At 44.5% G+C, this 26828-nt stretch overlaps 1 protein-coding gene across 3 annotated transcripts in view; it reads right to left on the bottom strand.

The window, feature by feature from the left end:
• Nucleotides 1–26828, bottom strand: part of RBM47 (RNA binding motif protein 47) — a 77044-nt gene that overhangs the window by 24711 nt on the left and 25505 nt on the right. The window contains exon 1 of one of the 3 annotated variants that reach the window (XM_082316396.1): nucleotides 24669–24755. The exons of the other annotated variants lie outside the window; for them this stretch is intronic. Within the exon in view, the coding sequence (XP_082172522.1) occupies nucleotides 24669–24679 (11 nt within the window). The 5' untranslated portion in view covers nucleotides 24680–24755. Of the gene's footprint in view, nucleotides 1–24668; nucleotides 24756–26828 lie in introns of those variants that run through there. 3 annotated transcript variants of the gene reach the window in all.

Raw genomic sequence — 26828 nt, 5'->3', positions numbered from 1 at the left:
CCTTTCACAGGTTGCAGTGGAATATAACAAAATTAAGTGAAAGAGCTTTTCCTCCAGCCAACAGGCAGCATCTCTGGTTAGGGCATAAGCTTTTCTATTTTTGTTCTTAATGTCTTATTGAAAATAAGACAATAAGTATCACTTGGAAATTTTTTGTTAAAAGAGGTTATCAGATAAGGGAACTGACACAGTTTCCTTCAGGAAGACAGACTTATTTTTCTGCCTCCCAGTAACATGAAGGAAAACTTTAGACTAGAGGAGACCGAATGAGCTGCAGGGGCACTTACCATATCCATTAATTCCTGTGTCTCTTACGTTATGTTTTGCTACACGTTCACAACTTCGATGTCTCAGACCACTGATTTATTGCCAGAATTAGAAAATGCAGATTTTATGGTGCCAGCAGAGTCTGAACTGCCATGGACGGAAAAGGCATCATTACCAAAGAAGTCTGTGTCAAGCAGACTAAGCTTTATACCAGTTCTATGCTGCCAGAATACCTGGGATGGGACTTTACATTGTAAAATGCTGCTGTGACCAAGTCACCCGTCAGCGGTGCATGCTGCCATGAGTCAGGAGCGGGTTCACACCTCTTGGCCCATTGCCCAGCCTCGGCACGGCGCACTTTGTCCCCGTGGCCCAGCGCGGATTCGCCTGTGCCGCCGCATGCTCTTGCCTCACCTAACCTCACCGCAGCGCCCCGGCTCCGCCTCCGCCAGTGTTTGCATCCTGTCTGCTCCTCTCCATTGCTGACCTTCACTACAGGCAGGCAGGACTTGGGCTGCAAACCTGCCTTCAGCTGGGCTTTCCTCTCAGCAGCCAGCATTATAACAGAAACCAGCTGCAGGCACGCTGCTCCTGAGCCACTGCGGCTTGCTCTGGTTTGGGGCTGATTTAAGCTATGCTGCCAGTCTTAGATGTGCTTCTACAGCGGGGAGAACAGGATGGATTTGCCTGTTATTCAACCAAACATGTTATCTACAGCACAGGCAAGCCTAGTGTATATATACCTATACCGAGCCAATTGCATGGTGCAGAAACACAAGTGTAACATAAGCGGCTCTTGGTATGAACTTTGCAACCCTGTGGTAAAACCACCCACCGTAACCAAACATGCTTAAATAGTAAAAGGGCACTTTCACCTCCACAGCTGCATCTGGGCTGGGGCCCACCACGGTGCGGGGCTCCTGGGCATCATCCCCCTGACTGCCAGAGCTGCCCCAGGTCACCCTGCCGGGTAGAGCCGGCCTAATTGAACTTGAAAGTGCTCAAGGGCTGTGTTAATGGGCAGCTCTCAGTAATCACAGGAAGGTGATTTTTTTACAGGACTACACTTCTGCTATAAAACACCTCTCTCTCAAAGAAAGACCTCGGAGAATTGTTGACATAACTTTCCTCTGTAGATATTTGACAAGATAAACCTCCCAAAGTGTCTGTGATTTCAAGGACCACAGTAGCTGAAATGTTTAGGAATGAGAAGAATGGTCTGAATCGGTGCAATTATTAAATCCATTAGTTAAATTGCTCTTTCTCTTCCTCAGGAAAGAAAATGTTTCTACAATGACCTAGGATCTGCCGCTCTTGAGCCACTCACAAAGCCTAAGTGGGAGGTATATCTCATTCAGGACGCACCTAAGCCCCGCACTTGTTATCTCTAGGGGAAGGTTTTTATTTTCAAGAGGACATTTCCAAACTGGCAATAACCAAACCCTTGAGTTTATCCTCAGAAGGCGCATGAAAAGGTCCTGAGACAGGAAGATCCCTTTCCTTTGGCTAAAGGAGGGGCCGGAGACACAGAATGAGCTCTTTGGAGCAGTATCCACGCTCTCAGCTCTGCCCTATTTCTCTCTCACATTTCTTCTCTTCTGCAGGGTGGGTGCGTGTAGACCCTGGGACTGCCCAGGGTAGGCACTGAGGGCGTCCACCTTGTTTTGGGGGGAAGGAGAAGACTTCAGCTAAAAGATTGTCTGCTGTGATGCCTTTGGGTCCAAGGAAGAGACCCCGGCATGTTTTATTTGTTAGCAGAGATGTAACTGATGGGAACTACTGTCCTCAACTGTTGGGCATAAATAATGCTCTCCATGCACCTGAGACGTTAGCTGTTTGCAAGGAGGTATCTGCAACTAAACAGGAAATTGCAGCTTGTCAGCAGGTTATCCAGGTGACAAATTACCATAATCCTGCAGAGATAGTCCCTTTTTTGGAAAAAAAAAAAAAAAGAACAAAACAAAAAAACCCCAGTTAAAATCTTCTCAGGAACTTTAAAAGCTCAGTGACTTTACCCTTCTCAAAAACGTGCAAGGTAAATTCCTAAAAGAAGCACATTTAATCGGTGGGAATCCATATAGCTTGCATTTTAAAGGTAAGCATGTTACCAAATATCCAGAGAAAGAGCTGCTACAGTCTCCATGCAGCTAAAATGGTTGAAATCTAACCTTTCTAGGGCCATGTGCCGTCTTCAGAGCACCACTGGAGGTAAGCAGAGACCTACGTTTGAGGACGTTGCCCTTACTGCTACATTGCTGGAGATTATTCCAAAAGAAAAAGGAAGACGTTTTTGTGCAGTCTGTCGCAGCCTTGCCCTGTTTAATTCACCAGTACAAAATTTAGCATAAAATCTCTGGATATGAAAATGTAATATATTGCTGTCTAGTACACAGATGAATGTGGTTAACAACCAGGTTGTTGCCTGTCCTTCACCTGTCCAAATACTTAGACTTCCACATCACCCTTGAGGTCTGAATTTTCGGTCTGTAGAAGGAATTCTTTGCTCTGTTTATATTTAGGGGTGGATGTGAAGAGATAGTTGCGATTTTGTTGGTGTGTAAGTTTATTTGAACGATGCCAATTCACTCTTGGTGCCACATCATCATGTTTGACATGGACAATGTTACATCAGGGATTTAATTTGACTTCTCATATGTTTCACGGTATGAAACTGGTGGTATGTACAAGACAGTGCATCCAAGAAAATACAAATAAAGCCATCAGGTGGTGAGCTTTCCCTTGTTTTGATCTTTGGCCTTTGTAAATGAAGCAAAATCTTTTTCTGAAGATGTGCCCCAAGACCAATGAAGAGTAGTAAGGTCTTACTGAGGCTTTAGACTGCTTTTGTTTGGAAACTCTCAATTCTTTTGGGAACAATTATTGTTAAAAATGAAACCTAAGTGGATTAAAATTACCTTGCACGTAATTTCCTAAGTATATTGATGATGCCAACAAAGGAGAAGTAATTTCCTTATGCAGTCACTAAGCTACGTCATTTCAGAGAGGAAAAAATGTAATATTTTGAATTCGCACATTTACTCCTGGAAAGACCATTTTATACATGTGAAAAAATTACTTTTGGTCTGTAATTGATTGCCTTAGGAGATTAAACATCATATTAAAAGAGCAATTGCGGAGTGCAGCGTGGCGGTTGCTGTGCATGCCATGTACACCTCCATGGCACACAAGGACACTTGCGACCTGGAAGAACAGGAGCCTCCACAATGACTGCCCATTTCTAACAGAGATACTCAGTTGTACTCAGAGCACAGTCAGCATCACGAAAGAAATAACCTTCACATATAAGGGATAAGATGATCTCTTGCATTTAGTGACTAGGAAGACAGATTTCTCTGAAACAACAACTTTCCATCACCACCTCCTCTATGAATGCTTACACTGTGGTTTGGGGCATCTACTACTGCCCAGGAGGCTGAAAGAGGTGCCTCACCGACCAGGCTCCCTCTGATACAGCCTGCGTCCCTGCTAAATACCATAGGAAATATACCCATGACCATAATTAATACCACTGCAGGGTACGGTTACTAACCTACAGGTCGCTCCTCACCTGGCTGGCAGCTTGTGCCCTGTGAAGCTGTCGCGTGCCTGGTGCCACCGGCGCCGTTGCGTCCCCAGCACCCAGCCACCTGCTGCTTCGGGACCTCAGCCAGGGACTTCGTAGGTCACGAAGAAACAGCAGGACAGACCTCGTGCTTTCAGATGCTCTTTTACTGAAACTATGAAGGGAACCTAAATCATTACAGCCCCTAATGATGACCAGAGCTGATTAAAGGGCACTTTGCAAAAGGTTCCTCCCTGGGTACACTGTGATCGTGTTTCGCCAAGAGCAACCAGCTTCTCTCCTACCTCCTCTGGCCAAAGGTCAGCATGTCAAAGCGAACAAAGTCCAGCAGTAGCTCATGGTTAAATGACTAAAGCCACTCTGGCTTACTGCAGGTGCTCCAGAAGTCTGCAGGTGCTCCAGAAGTAAAGCTGCTGTGACACTCAAAGCTCACAGGTATAAACTACTGTAAAATTTGGAAGGGGAGGGAGTGCATTTCGGCACAGAAGACAAACAGCATTTGCCACTGTAACTGAGCAAACAGGCAATAAATAGACTCGTTGTCTTTGCCTGGGAGTTAATTTCCCTGTTTGCACATCCTAGCACTTGCGTGCTCTTCCTGGTTTTGCTGAAAGGGTGGCGTTCCCAGCCTGCTTTTCTAAAAACGGCCCCGCGCCTCACCCCAGGCGCACGAACTCGCGCCGTGTCTGCCAGCCCCTGCTCTCCCCATTCACCACTTGTGGACCCGCTGGCCAGCTGCAGCCCAGCAGCACGTGGATGGAGAGAGGTCTCAGAGCTCACACAGCTTTAGGAAAGCCAGGGCTAGCTCAAAAAAGTTAAATTTGTATGTGACTGAGGGAGAAGCAGTTAGAGCTGAGCTTTTCCCCCACCCTGAGAAGCAGTGGCCAGCAGGGCTGTACAACCTGCAGGTGAGGGCACCCGTGGGCCCCAGCAGCCACCCAACCTGCAGGAAGGGGTGCAGAGAGGAACAAGGGAGGAATGCAAAGGGTGAGAGGATGGGAGGAGCTGGGGACACAGGATAGAGCTGGAATTGCTCTGCATTCCTACGGCGATACTGTAGAAAACCAGACTTATTAAACTTATTAAAGTTCTGCTATTCATAGATCAGACGGTTATAATGATGTTAAATCCTCTAGTCTGTCAAATTCACACTGAGATAAGTAGGAACTAAGCATGCTCAAGAGCCTTTGAAGACTGTATAAGTGCCTAGATATTGGCCTGGGGAGGTCTGACTTTAAATACCCGTATCTTAAAACGACAACATATAAAAAACCAGTTCTGTCTTTCAGACGCAAACTTTAATCATTATATTGCCCAACTCACAGAAACCTTATCAAAATTACGTAAAAAGTACACAGTTACATTCTAACCCTGAGTAAAAAAAAATTTCTGAGACTGTGCTACACTTTCATTTCAGTAAGCATGTAACATTTTTTAGTTAACCTAGACTCTAAAACAGTCCTTCTGTCTTCGAAACCACTAAATTTAGGCTTCCTTAAGTATACTACAAATACAAATATAAAGTTACTGGAAAGTCACAGAAGAAGTAATGAGCACATCTAAAATTGTGGCCTATAGCAGAGAGAGAAAAAAACAGATTTTTGCACTTGTGGAATGGGAGGACATGTATGGAAAATCCTGGCTGCTGGTTTTGCTATTTTCAGTTCATTGGCAGAAGCTTTGTCTCCAGAGAGAGCTGCTTTCCTTCCTTCCCTCCTTCTCTAGAAAGAGGACAATGCACAGAAGGAACGGTTTGAAGAAGAAATTGTTTTTCTCTTATCTTTTTCCATCTTACAGTTACTTTTTATAACAGTGCTTAGTTTTGAGGCAATAGTAACACAGGAGACATATTCAGGAAGAGCTGAGCTAATAAAACAAGCAAGAAACACCCAGGACAGGTAGAAATCTGAACAGTCAACGATGCCCTTTAATAAGGATGTATAAGGGAACAATCCCACTAGTTGTCTGCCTGGTGGTTTGGAAACCCCTGACAGCTAACATAGTGCACAGTACTGTGCATTTATTTCAGCAAAAGGAAAACCCAGTTTATTTATTATCCCATTATAGGGCTTTGTTTCTGATGCCCTTACTCTCAAAAGCAGCAAAAGCACCAAAACAATGTATTGTTTAATATCAAACAATGCTCTTGTTTCTTCTCATCAGAACAGGGAAGCCAATGCTTGCTCAACAGCACAGCCAGAATGACTACAACTATACATTTAGACTGGGCTTATCAAAGAAAATAAGGAACAGCATGAAAGCAGGGAAAATTTATAATAGGAGCAAAGGGAACCCATCACTACCTGTCAGGAGTTTGTCTAAGTGCCTGTCAAGCTGGGAGCACAATGTTTTACAAACCCCGGTGTCAGTTCTTGGCTCAGAAAGAGGAACCGACAGCTGGAGGTGTGGTTTGGGGAAAATGAGTATGTTGCAGTTAGGTGGTAGAGTGGCATGCAAGAGCCCCACCTGACGTAGCCAGGGCACAGGTTACTGCTGGGGATCTCACATCTCAGGTGGGTTCTCTGCCCTCATGGCTGCTTTGGAGCAGTTCTTTCTCTTGTTTTGGCCCAGAAATTGCATCCTGGACATGAAAGCTTAATTGAAACTGTGAGTTCTTCTGAACGCTTTTGGTTCTAATCGTGTATGCTTTCCACCAAAACTGTGTTTTGTTTAAAAAAAATCTCAACAAGCCATAACATAAGCACATAACCCCCTATTTAGCTCTTGTCTCTTGTGGAGGAGCTGCAGATACTCCCTTCTGAAGGAAGATTGCATTTATTCCCACAAGGGGAAGGAGGAGGAGATTCCTGGTGGAGGAAGGGCTGGACCACTGCCTGAGCCGCACCTCCATTCGGCCTGTGAGAGAGCAGCGGAGGGTACATGTGTTCTTTCCATTGCCCCAGCCAGTGAAACCCTCTGCCCACTTTGCTCCCTGGAGCAGCTCAGGGCAGACCCACGCAGTCTGTGTGCATCTGCACCATGTGATAGCTCAGTTCTCCAGGTCATCCTCTGTCCTGGTCTGCTGAGCATCCACACTCCATCAGTGCTTGCTTTTGGGTCCTCTTTTGGACAGAACCAACGAGTTATTCCTGAACAAAGCCCAGATGTGGCTTCAGGGACAGACAAAACAGATTATCCCGTGCCAGGTGTGGTTGCCTGGGCTGATGCAGCAGTGTCTTCCAAGAGGATCCTTGCACCTACAGGTGTCCCTGTGTGACTCCGTGCTGCGGCCACACGTACACCCTCAGTTTCATGACACCCCTCTTCTATACTTCAGGAGCTGACAGCTAACAAAAAGCATATGAGAAATGATAATTATGCCTTAGGACTAGGAGGGTCATCACAGGTGCTAGAGAAGACCTGGGACACATGTTGTGTGGATGAGCCAGCCTGCTCCAGAGGGGTTAGTGGAGCTAATAAATTGTCTGCTACCTACTTTTTGTTTTCCCCTAAGCAACACAGCACAGTTAGTAAATGTAAGTGAAAACCACTGGTTACAAAAGTTACTCTAACAAAAATAATGTTGAGTAGGCTAAGCAACTTTGGAAATCTGAGGCGCAAGCTGCAAATGTTTGGTGTCATACTTCCAAAAGACTTTGTGTGATTCTACTGAAACCTGCCAGGAGAAACCTACCCTGGGCTCAGGTGAGGCAAAACTTGTTTTCCTTCTGGTTGCTTGGAAGTGGAGCAGTTCTGTGAAATGCAGGCCTACAGCTAAAAGGTTATTTCATTTATAAATGTGAAGAAACTCACATCTGGCATTGGAGCATTTTGAGGGAGGTGTAAACATTAATAGACACATCCCCACGCCTGCCCCCTCACGCGGGCATTTGCAGTGCAAGTGGTTAATAAAACCCCCAAATAAATGAAAATGGAGCCTTTCCCCAGGAAGAGAGAGGCAAGCAGAGGAGACAGACACACCTCACGGCACAGCCCGCTGCCAAGAGCATCAAATCACCGAACAACACGAATGAAATACTGTGCTATTATACCCAGCTCGTACAGAAAGCGTCCTGCTGGTAGCAGGTGAATGGGAAAGTCATATTTCATGATCAGATTTCAACAAGGGAGTCATGCTTTGGAGATGAGAGGCCGTGCAAAAGAAAGAGGCTATTTTTAAAAGTCAAGCCAAATGCTTGAAGAAAACCTTCTAAAAAGTAGCCGCCAGTACAGCTGTGTTTATGGGTCTATTCAACCAGTGAGTAGCTGGCTCATGGATTTTGAGTGCAAGTAATGGTTTAACACCGTGACCCAAGCAAGAAACTGGAACACCCCAAGAAATGATTTTGGCAAGGGTATATTTAATGAGTCAGAGTGTCCTGTTATCTGATGGTGCGTTTTTACATGGTGGGAGTTATCTTCATTGCCGTACAATAATCTGAGAAGATGCAAAGGGTTGAATGCTTCCCCCTTCAGCACCAGCCCAGTCAACACCAGTCATGTTTTTGAATTAAGTCCCCCTCAACAAGGCAAAATTGCTGTCTCTCCACCAGACCTATCCGGTGGTGGACCTGGGCGTGGAGGCACCGTGCACATACCCTCCAGACTGCTGGGACTGTGAGCTGGCCTGCAGCTCTCCTGCCCTTTGCTGTGCATTTTCCTTGCTTTTAGGCCCAGGGAAGGGGTCACATCTTGCTGGTATTTGTGTCTGTTCTTTTTCACATGAGCAGCCACAGGAATAAATGAAAAATAGAGCATGCTTGTGAATCAGAAATAAATCCTGTTTGAAAGCTGGCTTGAACAGATGATCCAGACGGGTACATTTGTTCTGGTGATGGTTTTCTTAAAAAAAAAAACAAAAAAACCCCCCACCTCCCAGCCTCTTTACTCAACCCCACATTAATTTCCTAAAAAATCCCAAAATATTTGACCCTATCCATCTCTTACTGACAGAGCTGACAGGAGACTTATAGACATTATAAACTAGCTCTATGACTAAAAACTGCTACTCCCAAATGTTTTTATAAGCAAACAGGAAAATCTATTGCACATAAAAATACCACCAAGGTAATACGCTCATCTGACGTCTCAAAAAGCTGCCCTCACAGCTAAAAATATTTAACATTTATAAAGTTGATTAATTAAAAAAGTAGTGTTTTTTTTTAGTGAGATGAAAGTTAGATCTGGAATGGCCAAATGCCAGTTGCTGAGCTATGTGCAATGGCTCCTCTGTTAGGAACTGCCATCATCTCTAGTATCAAAACTCCGCCTGCAGATATTGGAGTATTGAGCATTAACTGTCTTCCAGAGTCAAGGTGGTCACCCGGGTTATAGAGGAGAAGCAGAGGGAGGTTGCGCTCATTGACTTGCTTGCAAATCTCTTTGTCAGACCCTTGCAGATGCCCTCCTTTACACAAACTTGCAGATCTTGCATGCTAACAGTCTGAAGGACACAAAACAGAGATATTTTCAGTTTTTCACTTCCCTTAAGAAGTCTGTCTTAACACAGAAACTAGTCGATAAGCTAGAATGACCCTTTTTTAAATTACTTGGACTTCATTCACAAAAACATAACATTAACTCTAAGTAATTTACATAATTACAACTCTGGAAAACCTGAGTTTAAACAAAACGGCAAACTCCCTAGAACTGGATTGGACAAGCAGAAAAACAAAAGAGAAGACACAGATCCTATCTCTCATAGCCTGGCATGTTAGCACAACTCTATTCCCAAAACACTGTCAAAATTTGACTTCCTAAAACACTGTCAAAATTTGACTTCTTCAAAACAATCTTTTTTGCCTTTTTTTTTTTTTTTTTTTTTTTACATACATCTCCAGTATGTTCAAGAGCAAAATCATCAGGCCTCAAAGTTCAGCACCTTGATAAACTTAAGTGTCAGTTAATAACGTGCCAAGCAGAGCAATCAGTCATTGACTCTGGCCACAAAGTCTAGTGAGGTTGCTGGAGAGCGCTGCATACCCAGGGCTAATGGAGATCTGCACCATGAAGGGCTGTTACGGGGTGCTAACACAGAGCCCCTTCCCTTCCTCAGGTGGGAGTTTAAGAAGGCTGCTCCCCGCCATAAGGGAAGAAAGGGAAGAACGCATGAAAGCATGAGTTTGCCAGTTTTGCTAGTGTCCATCAGAAATTCTAAGATTTGACTAAGAATTATTATTATTATATGTGTTTTTGAGATAATTCCTTCTTGACTTCTTTTTAATCTAGTTCTTCAGTTTTCTATAAAACAGATCTCTAATTAGACTCCCAATGCAGCAAAGTATCTAAGCAAGTGAAAACAGTTTAAATCTTATCTATGTTAACACAATTACAATGTGTTTAAAATGACACACATGCTGGCTGGGGTGGACCCTACCTGCCTCTCCCAAATGTAGCCGGAGGTCTCGGTAACCTTCCTACCACTGCAGTTAATGCACAGAAGAGCTTTCACTGTGTTTTCACACTGCCTTGATGACACTCCCAAGTAATTCAACAATTTCTTTATTGAAACTTCCTTGTTTAAATGCAAATGAAGAGCAGAGCTGAGCCTACAGTGTTGAATGAACATAAATTGAAATGCCTTAACCGGATTTCATTTCCATGCCTTCCCTCTTTTCTTCCGTAGGGGAGATGCGTCATCATGAAATTTAAAAGAAAGTTCTCTGCTTCTGTTTACAAAAGGCTGCTCACCTTTCTATTTGCCATTTTAAAAAATAACTAAAAAGAAACACATTCTTCATCAAAAAAAAGTCCTTTACATCTGTGCAGAAAGCAGTCACTTCGAAAAACGCCCAGTTGCAGACATGTACATTACTCCAGTTAGTGAAAGTCATAGTATTTGTATCCAACATCAGCATTAACTCACCAGCCATTTACACCAAAATATTCTGCACCAGAAAATAGATTACTACCTAGCGTGAAAAAACTTAGCATATAGAACAGCACCATATTAAACAGTTGTGCATGACTCTAGTTTTAATGTGGGCTATCTGTAATTACGGTGGCAGTACAGAATCCCAGTGATGGTTTTCACCCTGGCTGATCAGAAAGAAATTCTTCTGTTCAGCCTCACTGGAGCAAGTGCACAGCACAAAATGGACCAGGAGGGTCTTCATTGACTTTGGTCCAGGGTGAAACCCCACTAGGGCTTTGTGGAAGAGGACTGTGGCCTGCTGAGCCTGCCAAAATATGTTTCTGTTGGATTTACCGACCATTCCCTTTATCTCCAGATTGTGAAAAGAAGGGAGCGTACTGCCTGTAAGGCTCTGGAAATCCTTCCCCCTCGGGTGTGGTACATCTGGCATTTTGGTGTACAGAGGATATCACAGGACACTGAAACATAAGGTCTTTCAGAAGTAGAAAGATGAAGAAAAGGGGGAAATCAAGAAGACAGGGTTGTTTAGGCCCTTTTTATTGCTCCTCAGCACTGTCGTCTCTGATTTCCACCCGGATGACCCTGCTCTGCTACAGGGTGTGATAAGCCTCCAAGACAGGCTGCTCCTCCGACGTCCAGACGTCTGGGCATTGGCTATTCTTGCTGCTCCCCCACTGCCTTCACCCACCGCTCTCCCCGTTTGTTTCTGTCATATTGGTCCTCTCCATGGGATTTTTTCACAGGGTTGTCTTGAGACACCAGGTGCCCAGAGCTCCTTCCCTGCCTTCCAGCCCTCCCCTCAGCCCCCGTGCCCACCCCCATTTCATGCTCTCTCCACAGAGAGCTCTGGCATCGGTGGTGTTCCTCATTTGGGTAGACGTGCTTGATCATCTCATGCTCCTCCCTACCAGACTGTTTTTGCAGCCACTGTGATTATGCTTATACTTACAGCATTGCACAGTTTCAAACAATGTCCCCCTTGCTAAGGCATTCCCACCTGACTGCCAATGCAGAACTAAGCTTTGTGCTTCAAGACTGACTGACAAGAAGTTTTAAGTAAAAACGAAGTAGTGGTAATACCTCCGGTAACTTCCACTGCACCTAATCCCCACCATCCATGCTGATGGTACCTACCACCAAGCCAAACAAGCTTTCCATGCAGTAATCCCAGGCACTATTCCTACGTTTTCATGCAGATGCAGTGCTTGAAGAGACTTGTAGGGGTCCAAAGGCACATCCTATAAATTTTTAGTACTGCAGCATGAGTTTTACCCTGGAACTCCATTCAGGGCCGTGCTTGCCACTAGGTCTATTTGATGGCCCAGGCAGGCATAGCCCTATCAGATATAGCATTTACTCATAAGCACAGCCTGATGAAGTCCCTTCAGTATGCAGTACATAATGGCAATGCAGTTCCCAAGGATAATGTTAGCAGGAATAAACACGATGCCAGGTAGAGAAGGGTTTGCAGAATCAAGATTTTAGCTATCAATCCCACCGACTGACACCAATGGACTGAGTAATTCAATTAAACTAAACGTGTACCTGCCTATCCATGAATTTGCTATTGTCAAGTCCTTAGTTTCAGCTTTATTTATAAAGTTATCTGCCCACACAGAGCTAACTACAGGTGTGGTTTGAACATCTCTGGGAGCCGTTAAAGTGGAAGAGCCTCATGATAGAGTGGCTGCCCTGAGTATTGCTTCGAGACGCATGAACAAAAGTGCCATAAACCAGGTTAGAAAAAGCTGTTTCTGTGCATTGCAGAACATTTACATAGAAATTTTCCCTTTAAAGCATCCCCAGTTTTTCAGGTGAAAGCATTCAGTTCAGTAAAGCTTAGCATGATCCCAGCTGCCAGTCTGTCTAAGGGCTGCTGCTGGGGCTGCTTTCAGTTGCAATTACAAAAACTGCCCAGAGGAAAGAAGATCCAAGCAAGATGTGCATTTTTTTCTGGAGACCATTAAAAAAATACATCACTGTTATAGTGCCATGGCATTTGTCTGATAATATCTTTGCAGGACGTAGGAAGGACTGGAATAATGACTGTTCTCTGCAGCTCTTCAGAAATGATGAAAAGTCAGCAGAGGCTTCACATCTGTGAAACATGACTTCCCTCACTCCACAACGAAAAGGTTTTGGTTTGAACAATGTGGTTTCATTTTTAAGCCAAATACTCATTAGATACAAGAGAGGCAATCCGATGACCTCTCAAACTTGATTCCTTCTAAATATGAAGGTTAAATGGCACTGCAGCTTTTGCTCAGTGTCTTTTGTTTTTCACTCTCATAGCCTGGGAGAGGCAGGGAAGAAGACCAGTAAATCCACTGTAGTATGAGAAGTAAGCCTTCATTTAGTCAGCCATTAAAAAAATTATTTCTGCTAAAATTATTGGTTATAATTTCTACTTTTGCCTTCCAGCGTGTAAGAAAATACTGTTTGATGTTGACAGTTGTTAAATACTGGAAGGGAAACATGGTGACCCAGCACCGAGGAGGGGAGGGCAGGGCTGCCATTCATTTGGATAGATATGTTTAATCATCAACGATATACTGCACCCTGATCTGTGCAACATCTGACTTCTGATGAGAACAAAAGTTCTGAAAGTTATTACTGAAAGCAACAAATCGCATAAAGAAATATTCTCATTGAAAGTACACATTGCAAAGGAGAAAAAACTAAATCAAGATCTAAGCACTCATTTCTCATTGACATCATTGGGAACTGCATATACATGCATTCAGCACAAAATAATTTTGGTAATTAAAATAATTGAAGTTACTTCATTTCACAGAAATTATATTTCATGTTCAGCTGCAATTCATGGGTTAACACTGTGCTATTTTAGCAAAATTGAAAAGCTGGGGTTTCAATGCATCACTAGTACTTACGCTCAGCTGGAAATGTGCAAGGGTAAGTTTGCTCGTCTCTAATCACTGTCCTTTAAGGTTTGTATTTTACCTTATCATTTCATTCACCGCAACAGAAAGAGGAAAACCAGCTTATTGGAACAAAAATGTGCTTCTGCAACTGGCCCTGAAAAGGTAAATCGTTTCCCTCAGAAAACTCTTACTCCTATAAAAGGCAAAAATCCCCCAGTAAAATCACACTTCTGCCTTAAGATGATAAACTAATTAAATGCTAATGTTTTAAATCGCTCCCAAAGGAATATGAAGGAGATATTCTGGTCACATGAGTGTTGTACAAGTTGACAGCTATAGAAAAGGTTTTCTGATATTCAGAGAGAGAAAAGCAGGGAGCTGATCTTCATAGAAGGACGAGACTCCTGCCAGAGACGGCAGACTGCTTGCTTTTCTGCCTCAAGCCCAAAGGATCCGCAATGGCCTTACCCAGGTGCCATGTGGCTGCTGTGTCATGGGGAAAAAATGACGACTATGAAGGCTCCCACTTGCGGTATATTCTTAAACAAAGAGGTCCAGCACAGCAAACCCCAAGTAACCTGTCTGACACAGGTGATTTGTTGTCAGCGTCTTTGTAATGGGGAATCAAGGAAAGCAATTGCAACATCTCATCCCTGGTGTGATGGCTGCTACACAAACAAGTACAATAAACAAATGAAAGCTGCTGGTACAAGCGCTCGAGTGCAGGAGGTCACTGCGGCACAGCCTGGATGCTCCTGATAGCACCCTCCCGGTGACAGCCCCGTCACCCGCCCGCGGAGAGCAGGGGCCAAGGCTACTCCTGCCTCTGCAAGGGCACTGCTCGGCACCCGGGGCCCTGGCGCCCGCGAGCAAGCAGGTAACCCTGACACGTTCTGGAGAGAAGACAGCACGGTTTTGCCATATCCCTGCTAATCTTCTGTAATTCTGGTTGCATGGGGTTTTTTGTTTGGCAGTGTTTCTTTTTTTTGCCATCTGAATAACCAGCCTCTCTACTGACCAAGTACCACTCCTTTCCAAAGTATCTGTAGAGATCATTCCCATTTCAATATATCCCTTTACTATGGGCATTTCTAGTTCAAATATAAATCTTTATTCTTTCCTGTGAAGGGAAATTTGGAAAAGTGTCACTATGAGATCTCTGTGGCATCCATTATATTTTATTTTGCACAGCTCTAGCAGTAACGCCTGTGTCACAGGAACTGCCTTTAAGGGTGATGACAGACTTCTTTTTAACTAGCGACTCTGTAACCAGCCCAGGCTAAGCATTATTCTCAATCTTTTCCACCTTGTATATCCCAACCTTAAGAGGTAACCTTAAGAGCTGTGAAAAGACTGTTTTAAATATAACACAGAAAAGATGCAGCTGATTTTGCAGACCAGGCTGTCCTCGTGATCCCTGTGCAGCCCGGCTCCTTTCAGCATATGTACACAGGTTTAACCAACTGAAACTTGGTAAACAGCTGTGCTGAAAATGCAGCACATGAAATGAAATCTCCTCGCTTCATTTTAGCACATAATAATATGTTGTTATTTACTGAAACAGTTTAAGTTGCTCATAATTTACAGATAGTTATGACCCCCTTGTCCTGAAACCTGACTGTCTGATAACGTTTTTCCTTTATTCCTTGATTCAGAGATGGAAAGGGGTTGGAGTTGCTCCGAAAGAAGTCCTCCGTAGTGCAAACAGGACTCAAAGACTGAACGGATTTTGTCAACAGTCCTATTCCTTCCATTTAAGCCACATAATCTCCCTTATAGTCACCAGCTAGAACCCTATCTTTGTATGAAAACAGACAAGATAACATTGTCATCACTGTCTTTTGTTTTAGATATTTTTTTTTAATTCTGTCTCTATGAGCTCTGAGATAAGATTTGAACTTTTTGCTTTAGTTACTGCAAAGAAAACTCCTACAGCAGTCCAATTTAGTGTCAAATACTGGAATCACCATTCCTGGGAGGAGAGGGCAAGAATCACACATCAGCTATGACACAAAAGAAAATCACACGCTTTAATCATAGTCATGCTTTACGTCTACTAATACACGGACAGACTGAAACTACAGTGCAGCTTTTACCAAAATTTTTCCTGAATCATATGTCAATCCTTTAAAGCAGATATTTGTGCGAATCTAGGTGCTTTGTTTTCCAGTAATTTTTTCCTGCACTTTGCTCTAGGAGTTTTAGTACTGCTAAGGGCTGAAGCCACACTTATACTACTTTTAATAAAGTAACGTGTTACCACACTTCAGTACCGCCTAACACCACTAAGCATTTACTAAACATAAATAGCATGTCATGTGCAAGCCCAGTTAGCAAACACATCAAGAAACTCTGTCACGTCAGGGAGGATTGAAGCAAGGAGCAAGCACAGCTAAGGCCTGACACTGATAAACTGGAAGCAACAAATTTTTTTTAAAAAATCTCTTTCTTGCATTTTGCTTTGCACACAAATCATACCGTAAATAAACTGTGAATACTGACTACATGTCAGTCACTTCACATCGAGCCCTTTGTGAAAACTCCCCTTTCAGGATTATTTGACAGTCACCTGGGATGTAAAAAGTGATTTCTGGGGAGTCACCATATGTACACAAAGACACATCCAGACTAGCAAAGCACACATGGAGGATGGTTCCTGCATGAACAAGTCAGCTTCCACGGTGTGGTAGAAACTTTCAGTCACTGAGCAAACTTAAAACAATTACTTGAATTTATTCAGCTTCACCTCTCTCAATGGCATACGCATACTAGGAACTTAAATCCTGATTTTTTTTTCTGTGTCTACTGCCTTGGAACATGGAAAAAATCTTGAAAAAAATTAGTCACTTTGCCTATTTTTGCAAAGCTCGTTCAAAAATCAGCAAGTATTTTTCAGCATGAGTCACTACCCACATCCCTGTTGCAATTAGATTGCACATTTTCATTAGAAACTGTGACTCCTGTTTCTACCCTTCAGTTAGAAGATGAGCGGAAGCCAGCTGTTTTGAGTTTTATTAGAAAACCATGAAGTTTTCAAATGCAACAGTGCATTAATTTTGTTTGGTTGGTTTTTTTAATTAAGATACACCAAAATCAAAACAACTAGCTAATCAAGCATGGGTTAATCAACCCGTGCTTTAGACGACACCACGCAGTCAACTACAGTTGACGCAAGCAAACTGCAAAGTAACAACGCTAACTCCTCTTCTAACATCTAGGGAGTGAATCATTGGCAAACCTTACAACCAAGCACCCTTCTGCCCCTGCCCTTCTGCCTCTCAAAGCTGGGAAAATGGAAGTGGAAAACGGTACCTGGGGAGATGCTGGTGTGCTCTCGTGGGTGCTGGCTGCCGCCGTGCTCTCGCTGTCTGCCTCCCCGGGCAGCCCAGTGCCTCCGCGGCCACGGCTGCCTGCGCGGGTCAATGTTTTACCAGGCTGTGAGCAGCTCGCTGTCCCACCCTCCCTGCAAACACCCTGTGGGGAAGGCAGCGCCGGGGCCACGGCGGCAGAGCCAGTGCAGAAAAGGTTACCCCTCTTCTTCCCGCCCTGTCCTCCACAGGGAAAACAAAGCACAAAAAAAAGGGGAAACCTGCTAAGAGGGGGATGTAGGGAAAGCATGCCATGAAGGGAAAAAAAAAACCTACATAAACGATGCTATTAATAGATAATTTGTGGCAGGTAAGTCATGATAACCTTTCTCCGTATTGTTCTAAGGCTGTGTGCAAGCCTAGGCGTGCCTGGCTGAAAGCTGAGAGGGAATGCTTAATTTATGGGAGTACATAAATTTCCAAATAAATCTTTGGTGTAAGAGAGCCGTCATTCAAATGACAGATAAAAACCAAAATGACAACAAAAAGACCTGAAACAGCATGATAGAATAACGCAAAGGGAGCCTAAACACAAAGATGGGGGAAAGAAATGGCCAAGGCTACCTGCGACGGTTTACCTTGCAGGTAGAGGCTCTGCTCCTACGTCTTGGCTTCTTGGGAGTGCCTCAGAGTTAAAGCTCTACCCAGGCTAGCCAGAGTTTCTCCATTCCCAGCAAGTTAACAATTACAAGCAGAGGGCAGCCAAAACAGGCTGGCAACCGAGCGCGGCGCTGACAAGGTGCCACTGCCGCTCCCCGAGGAGGAGAGGACAGCTGCCGAGCTTGGGAAGGACTCGGAGGCTGGGACTCAGTGGCTGCTCCCAACCTGGGAGACCCTTTCTGGACTTGGTTCACAGATGTGTGCTCATGGAGGAGCAACAGGAAAATCTAGGCTACATTCTGTGTCCTGGTTTTGCGATACTGCCTTGTCTGTCATGGCCTTTCAGTCCTGGTTTGGGAGACAGTGATTAATTTTGTCTAATCTAGGATTCCTGACTTGAGCAGTGTGTATTTTAATGCACGTGTTTAAGGAGAAAATCTACATCACCAGCTGCTCTAGCTAGTCAGATTAGTTACTAAAACCTGCCACATAGTGCAACAAGGAGCACGTCCATGTGCTGCGTTTGCTGTTGATCTGGATCTTGTATGGCCTCACACAGGGATGGGGCTGTCCATGCTCAGTGATGCTGGGCTGAGGGACACCAGCCGAGTCTGGTCAGGTTGGAGAGGCTTTCTCTGCCCGCTGGGCATACCGCAGTGTACTCGCGGGTGGCCAGGGGCACAGCTGTGTCCAGGTCACCACCCAGCATGCACGTGTGACACTGTTTGTCGGTGCAGCAACAGGCTGTGGCTGGACTTGAACAGATATGGTACTGAAAGCAGGAGTGCCTTCCCCGAGCCAGGACTCCGCAGGGGGCTTCCTCAGAGCCCAGGGCAAGCCCACAGGGGCCGATGCGTGGCCAGCCGCTGCGGCAACATGAGCTCTGTGGCTGCAGCCCGTGCTGCATGCCCAGTGCACCCAACGCACGTGAGCCTGCTCAGCTCTCCAAGGTGCCACCATTTGCTGTGGGTGCTTTCAGGTGTGGTGTTCCCTCCTGCCGGCCCGCACTCCCCTCCCCTCCCCTTTTGCCTGGAAAAGGAGAGGCAGAAGGGGAATCTCTCACACATTTGGTACTTAAGGCCACCATGGTGGCAGCCTGTGACTCCCTAGTAGGACAGGCTCTTGGCATGAGCAGAGAAGGCATATGGACTTCCCTACAGCTGCTAGACACAATCCTGCTGCTATAGGACAACCTGCAATGCCTGGCAATGTCTTTTGCATAAGCCTTATTAATTCCCAACCGTCAACTTGTATTCCCACTAGATAAAAAACCCTCACAGCTGCTTTACAGCATCTGCTCCCAGCCTGTGAGGAAGAGCGTTGTGACGAACACACAGGGGAAGGAGAGACCCATCTTCTTCTGCCAGCTTCTCAGGCTTGCAGCAGGACACTTGCCACATCACGGTAGCCTCTCGGTGCCTTGCTGATCCCCCAGCTGTAAGTGGAAATAATAACAACCTGCTATTCCACAGAGCTGCTTGGAGTCTCAGCTGCGGCTATCACCTCTGAGATCCCCAGGCAGAAAGAGGGGTATTATCTGAAAGAGCTTATCTGCACTTAAGACCCTGCCTAACCAGCTCTGGGGAGCAGGAACTGCTCATAGCAGTCTTGCTCCACCTGGTATCGAGAGCTGCTCCCAGAGAGGTGGACTAGGTGGGCAAGGGGGGAGGTCCAGCCATGCTGTTTCTCTTTCCTGCTTGGATAAGGACTCCACTCAAGATGTCTCAGCATATCTCTTCCCAACAAAACCTGGGGGGAAGAGATCATGTTTCTGCGAAAAGGTCTGCTTTTGGCAACCTGGTGTTTCCTGGTTGCAGAAGTGTTTCAGCAGAAGACTGGAGGAGCGCTGCCCACCCATCTAGATCAGATCTAGATTTTATCACCGCCAGGTTTCATGTTGTGACACTGCTGGTCTGGTCTCCGGCAAGGTTGGAAACTGAGGCTGCAGTGGTGAGATCTGGAAGTGGAAGAGTGGCACGCTGGTATTCGAGTTATGGAGCCAGTTCAAATTTAGTTTGCCTGGCAGTGTAGACAAGGTCACTGCCTGTTATGGGAAGGTTGTATAAATACTCACTTTTCCACGGTGCTAATACTTCCGCGATGCATGTTAGCATGGCACAGGCCTAAGACAGTCAAATTGTGTGTAGTATTGACCCACTGAGGCCAAAGGACTCCAGAGAAACTCAGTTATCAGCTGACGGGTGTAGCTACTACAGAAAAATGATGGCACTACTATAGTACAGCTGAAGTTGTATCATGTCAGATACAGAACAGTGGACAATCTGATGGGTCCTCCCACTAAATCTGCCCTTGTAGATAAGCTGATATAATGCAACAGAAACCAAGCATTTTTTTTCATTGTTGCACAAGCAATAAGAAAAAAAATTATCTTCACTACATACCTCTGTATAGCTACCATCTTGTGAAAACTCAGTCTTTCATTCACACAAGCTTATGTAACCTTTTCTCTGATTTTCAGAGATTAACTTTTAAATGAAAATCTTCCAAAACCAGTGAGTTTCGCCTTTCTTTGTAGGAAAGTGAGAGCAGTAGTAATTTTTATAGGGTGTTACACCTGAAAGCAAGTTGCGAACATGAATGACTGGATTAAGTACCGTTGTGAGGCATTTCCCTGAAGCGTTGATGCCTTTGGCTCTTCAACAGGCTGGGGTAGGCTGAGATAAAGTAATTTCCCAAAGGTCACACAGCAAGACAGTACCACGCCTGCAGTCAGCTCTGCAGGTATCATTGCCCGTGTTCCTGAAATGAGCGTGGTCGGCTTCTGGCCAACCCGAGTTTAACATGCTTCTCCTTATTTTCCGCTCTCAGAGATGAGGTTTTCACAACCGAGGGCTCAGAGAGAGGCAGGTGCTTCTCAGGAGGCCATGTCTGCCCCTGTGTCAGCTGGTCCAAAGTTCCGCTTTCGCAGATAACCAGGGGTGGGTTTCTGATTAACGCCCCGCTGACAGGAGAGACTGTGACCCACGGAAACTTGGCGTTTCAGCCTCTTCTCAGCGTGCAACCTTTGTCACAGAGCACAGGTTTCAAGGGCAACGTAACACTTGGTATTTACTTACTGCAAATGGAGGAGGTGCTTGGTTGTACAGCACGCAGGCTGTAAACTCAAACATTAATTTAGTACAGACACTGTATAACTTCAGGCTGGCTTGGGAGCAAGTAAAGTAGAAGATATGGATGTTAAAAGTGAAAAAGCACCTAAAATTCACAGGCTTTTGGGCAAAGCACTTTCAATGAAACACCAATTTACTTACAAAGTGTTAGCAGCCCTAACAATAAATAGATCAAACAACAAAGCTAAAACGTGGGGATCAGGTAACAGAAGGGGAAATTTCTGTGAATCTTAAGTGGGGTTTAATTTTGTTCCAGTTCTCTTTCAACAGATGCATTTGTATTTCATCCTGCATGGCAACACTTGCTTTGGAAAACAGCACAGGGGGCTACTGCAGAGACTTTGAAAACTTCATATTCCCAGTAAAGAACCTCCTGTGTCTGAGCGCACAGTGCTGTCAGGAATATGTTCAGACCCATCCCGAAGGAGCGTGTCGAAACCACCTCCCCAGGAAATACTGCAACAGTACTGATCGCCTCCGACTGGAGCTACGTCCCCTCCTCTGGAGCAGAAGGACTAGCAACTACCTGCTGCAAAAGAAACAGGTGGGAGGGGAAAAATAATCGCTGTGAGCTGTGGAAGATCTTTATCGTACAGGAAAATAGCAGAGATGTGAAGCGTGAATTGAGAGGGCTCTTCAGCAGTGGCCTGAAGGTGGCACACATGAGGACACCTCTCCAGCTGTGGCTTTGGCTGGGTGTCTGGGCTCTCGGAAATCGTACCTGGTCATGCCAGCAGTGCAAGAGCTACAGCCCTGCCATACCTGCTCAGCCCTTTGGTCCATAATTTAGTATCTTGCGCTGAGATTTCAGAGCAAAATGCCCTGTAGATCTCCATCTACTGCAGAATGAGTCCTCAGCACTGGACAGACAAGGTGCTCCTCCAGATGCTAAGAGGAAAGAGATAGCAAGGGAACTATTTACAAAATGCTTCTGCTAGCTGATCCCAGAGCTGTTTTGCTAGTCGTTTCACTGGGCAGCATTTCAGTCATCACTATTCCCTTGGAGGGAACAGACCTTGCAAAATACATGAGATATGTAAGAAAACTTGCTCACAATTCACAGAGAAACTGAATGTTGATGGGAAAGAATATTTGCAAGCAGTTTCTGTAGAGCTGATTTGTTTGACACCAGGTTAGCAAAGAATGGGCAACACTGGTACAAAATCATATAATGCCAGGCTAGAAAACTCCCTAAAAAAAAGTGGCTTTATTGAACAAACAAACCACCCTGTCCCACCTTTCTTGTTCACTCCCTTATTTGCAGGTTTTTGCAAAAATAGTATTTGAAAACCTTATCATCCAAAGCTTTCAGGGAGAACGGCCTATTTTTACTTTATCTGTGTTTTGTACGACCACACTATGCTAGTGATTTAGCAACTTCACACTGCAGACAAATATTTCAAAATATTCCCTTCTTCGTAGCTGTTCAACCGCTTTTACATGTATTGCTGCATTGCATGATGCCACCCACAGTCGCGCTTAGGAAAGGACCTCATTGGAAACGCTATGGTTTAAAATCACAGATGTGCATTCCCCATGGGTTTGGTTTTAGTGCAAAAGTCCCTCAGCTAAGCTGCTTCTGGGATTTCCCTGATGTAGCAATTACTGAACAGGGAAAATCTCAGGCTTGGGCTTCGATGGTGCTGGTTTAGTAAGGATCCTTACTGGGCAGTTGAGGGGTCTGTGTGGTTTGGCTGCTTGAACAATGTCCCCGTTGCATCCCTGGTCCCTCGTGTCCACCTGTGCAGACTGGAAGCAGAGGAGCAAACAGGCAGGTTGGCAGTGGTCCAGGGGGAGATGCCCTCAGGAGCACTCGTAGCACTGGGAGTGCCTGGCAGGCACATCTGCTCTGGCCTGGCATCGGGGTGGTGCTGAGTGCACATAACAGTGTCCATAGTGCATTGGGGAGCGCGACAGAAAGGTACCCCGGCAAAGCTGGAGAGCTTCTCAGCTGCAGTGGAAAATTATTACTACTTCAGGGGGAAAACCAGAGTGCATTGAACCATATTTTTAGAAGAACCTGCCTCTCAGCTAGGCACCAAAATAAGCCCCAGCTGAAAACAGAGCCCTATAGATTACCTGGGCACAGGTGTCACAGGAGGAGTTGCAGAGAGTGGAGTGATTTTATAAATCAGCCCCTTTCCCAGGGAGGTTGGTGTGGGAGCTGCTACCTCTCAGACCAGGCTCAAGCACTGCAAATGCCAACCCAGGGCATCGGGCTTCCCAAGCACCAAGCCACCTGCAGCAGCGGGGCCGGGTCCACAAGGAGTGCCTCACAGCGTGTGCCATTTGCCACACAAACGTGCTGCCAGACGCGAAGGACAGGTAGAAAAAAGTGTTTCAGGGCTAAAGTATTTATAGGTTTCTCTGATAGTTGCTTACAAAATGTAAAAGTTTGAAAAATTAAACAACCCTAATATCAGTATAGTGTTTTTACTAATTTTCTCCTTTAAAGGGGTACTAGTAGCAAGAGAGATTTCTCCCACTTACATTTCAGTTACGACATTTTTAATTACTTGGTTAAATACACATATTATGCATATGAATTAAATAATTATAAGCCACAGCTTGGTATGTGACTTTTTTTTCTAAAACTGTTTATTTTATATAGGAGAGTACTTGTATCAAAATCTATGGGATGTCTGCTTATCTCTATATATCTATTTATCTATTATCTCTCTTTCTATCAAGACACATTAGATTTTAAAATGCTTTGGGAGATCCAGCTGGGTGTGTGGAGCTGTAAAAAGTAAGAATTTCTAATAAAAGAGCATAAACGTGTTGATAACAATGCCTTAATTCTACTTTCTTGGGCTTTAACATTGGAACTGAAACTAGTCTGTAGCCATTTTAGCAATGAGCAGTCTTCTCAGCACTGTCCTTAGTGCCTTATGTTAAATTTGGGCAAATATTTGCCATCAAAATCAGTGCCTAACATATGATGACATGAAACATCTTCATCAGACTCTGCAAGTGCAGCCCGTTGCTTTGACTGAACCCCAGGAGATAAGTAACGTTTCTATTTTAAAATAATGCCTAAGAAGATAGTACATACAGAGATTTTATAGCTGAATGGAAAAGCCGGGACTGAATCAGCCTTTCCAGCAGATACTGCCAAGTAGACGAATGAAATATTTTTTGTTCTTATTAGCTCTGCTGAGAATCTCAGTGGAGATATTGATACAGATCTCTGTGAGGCCAGTTCCTGAGGATTGTACTTAAATATTTGGAAGCTATTATTTACTGCTTAATTATCTCCATGCAACCAAAAACATCCCCCAGCTTCAGCACACAGATGCCTTTTACAGCACGTCCACCTCATCATCAAATTCAAGGCACAAGAAACATTCATAGATGAGTGGGATGAAGGTCTGAAGGGCTGATCCACGCAACGGACCTCTTGCTTTCTGGTTTTCCTATTGTCTTCCCATAAGAGGTATCCGGCTGCCTCTTGCTCCTCTCTTTTGGGGGAACCCCAAGGTGGAGGGAGGCCTCCTGAAACAGAAACAGCTTGAAGGGAGGAGGGTGCGTAGAGGTAGCAGCGTAGCTAAGACATGGCTGGAGCTAGACAGGCAACCACAAAAATGTGAGGAAGATTGAGGGTGCTTAGGATGGAGTCAGGGACTTGATAATTGTCTGGAAGGAAGTTAATAGAGAATCACAGAGATTAACAGGCGTGGTTCAGGAGGAACTGGAGTTGTGAACTGCTTACAGGGCAGGCGATAGCTGGAAAGGAAGGTGGGGTACAGCTGGAAGGCATCTTGCGCATAGAAGGGATGAGAGGAAATCCATAATTTCTGAAGGGAAAGAAAAAATATGATGGGGCAACCCAGCTGCTGGGGTGAGGTAAGGTGTTTTGGATGGACAACTAATGAGACAAAGTAATGCTTGTGAGAAAGGAGACAATGTATGATCTACAAGGAGAAAACGAGGGTTGAATTGGAAAGAGGAAGCAGTAAATACAGAATTTACAAATGCTGGCTCTAAAGAAATGTGAATGAGTCAGGTAAAATAATAGCGTACTGAACAGACATGTCCAAAAGGACAGCTAGTCCCTGGGTGAAGGAAGAATTGGTGGGTCATCTGCTTTCAACCCAGGCATTTGGCACCACTGTACTGGCTGCTGGAAGTCACACTGGCACAACGGTGAAAGAGATGGAGTCCACCTAGAGAGAAGAGGAAAGGAGCCAGAGGTGGCAGTGCAAAGGAGCCCGACCGCAGGAAACCAGGGAGATTTGGGCCAAAATTACTTGTGTGGTGGAGCTGGTCCTGGGGCAAGGGTGAAAGAAGGAGTAGAAACTGGAGGGGTAACGGTTCAGAAAGAAAACTGAAAAAAAGAACCTTTTTCCTGTTCATGACAAAAATCGCCCCAAGGAGATTTTTCTTACTTATTAAAAATCTCCACATAAAAGGAGCCTAGGAGAATCAGCAATACCCTCTCTACAGTAGCTACCTCACATGTGCAAATAAAATATGTTGCTAAACTTGTTTTTTCCTATGTAAGGACTAAAACCAGATATCATTTACTCCTATGCACACACAACCAGTAATACTTTATGCTTGTAGTGTTCCTGCCTATTGTACGAAAGCTGAAGACCTGAATAACACAATGTTCTGTACTAGAAAACTGCAGCATTTACCCAGTGTAGCAGTTTCCCAGAGTAGTTTTATGGTATTTCTATTTTTTAGATCTTCCGTTAACACTCAAAGTGGATCTGTTTTTCCATGCAAAGGAATGATTTAAGAGGAAATCTGTAATGCCTGCTCTGGCAAGCACATTGATGCATCTTCTGAGATCAGTGGTAAATTGCAAACTGTGCACCAAACGATCTGCAGTCCGGCTGTCCTGAGGCTTGCAGCATGGCTAGTGAGAAAATCCTGATTCAAACTCTCAAGTCATAAAATTCATCTTGCTCCTACGCATGTTTTTAGAATCCAAAAACCTTTCACCAAATTCTGCAAAATTCACGTTGTAACCTTTTAGCTTACACAGACACTATTTTGATACCTGACATACAGAACCCTGCTCTGCTCATTACTATGAAATTGGGAGCCGTTGGATATGTATATTGCACTGAAAAAAGTGTTGTCTATTTTTCAGCACAGGTGCAGCTATTTGTGGTTAGCTGGGTCTCAGTCTGGCTTACCTGCAGGCTAGACTTCAGATTTGAGGCTTGGATTTGATTTATGTTAAAACTGAAATTACACAGTTTGCTCTCACTGACCTTTGCACAAGATGGAGGGACTCTCAGGACCAGCTTGTTCTTGCAAGACTTCTCCTTTGTTAGAACCTAGCCCCTCTGAGGACAACAGTTTGCATTTGAGTTGAGCTGCATCTGTACTAGAGCCAGATCTTTGGCCTTGTGGATTCAGAAAGGTCCCCTAAACAGTAAGGATTTCAACACCTGCAATGAAAGGACACATTTGATTCAATACAGCTCTGTTTATTCCATGTGGATATGTGGTTATATTTTTCAGAGCATTGAAGCTTTGCCTGTGTTGTGCACTCCTAGCTGGGTCATTTTCATGGTACTGCACGTCAGTCATGGACAGCTAGATTTTTTTTGGTTTCTTATACACGGAGGAAGAGATGTATGGAAACCGTTGTTCTGATAACATACATTCAGAGAACTAAATGGATGTTACAGACCATTGTGAAGAGAGATGACAAATCATATTTTAATGATTACCAGCACTCCAAGTATCACCGGATTACGAGAAAGGTCTTAAAAGATGCCTTAGGAAAGATTGCTATGTGGCTATCTGGCAGTCACCCCACACTAATAATTCCAAACCCAAGCAAACCTGACAATGTTCAGAAGTGTGAAAATGGTATTGCAAACCTGAAAACAGGATTTTTTCATGACTGATTGTACTTTTATTTTTCTTTTGCAACTTATCGCCTGAATCTAAACCCAAACTTGATTGGTATTTTGGAATTAATCCTGAAGTATTGTGCAGTGATAGTCAGTATTTCATACTGCAGTTACATACTTGTGGGCTTTTAAATGCTATTAATGGCTTACACTTGCACAGCCTTTCCCCTGAAGGAATCCCAGCTCACTTGCTGAAGTATTTTCACATACTGTTTTCATCTCTTTTGATATACAGTCAGCTCTGAAGGAGCACAGTGTGAAATGATTAAAGCTAGAAATTAAAAAAAATACTGCGTTTCATTGAGGT

The sequence above is a fragment of the Platalea leucorodia genome, assembly GCF_965183815.1.
Source record: "Platalea leucorodia genome assembly, chromosome: 6".
In the NCBI taxonomy this organism is placed as follows: Eukaryota; Metazoa; Chordata; class Aves; order Pelecaniformes; family Threskiornithidae; genus Platalea; species Platalea leucorodia.
The sequence above is the reverse complement of the archived record's forward strand: the minus strand, read 5'-3'. Positions and strand labels throughout refer to the sequence as shown.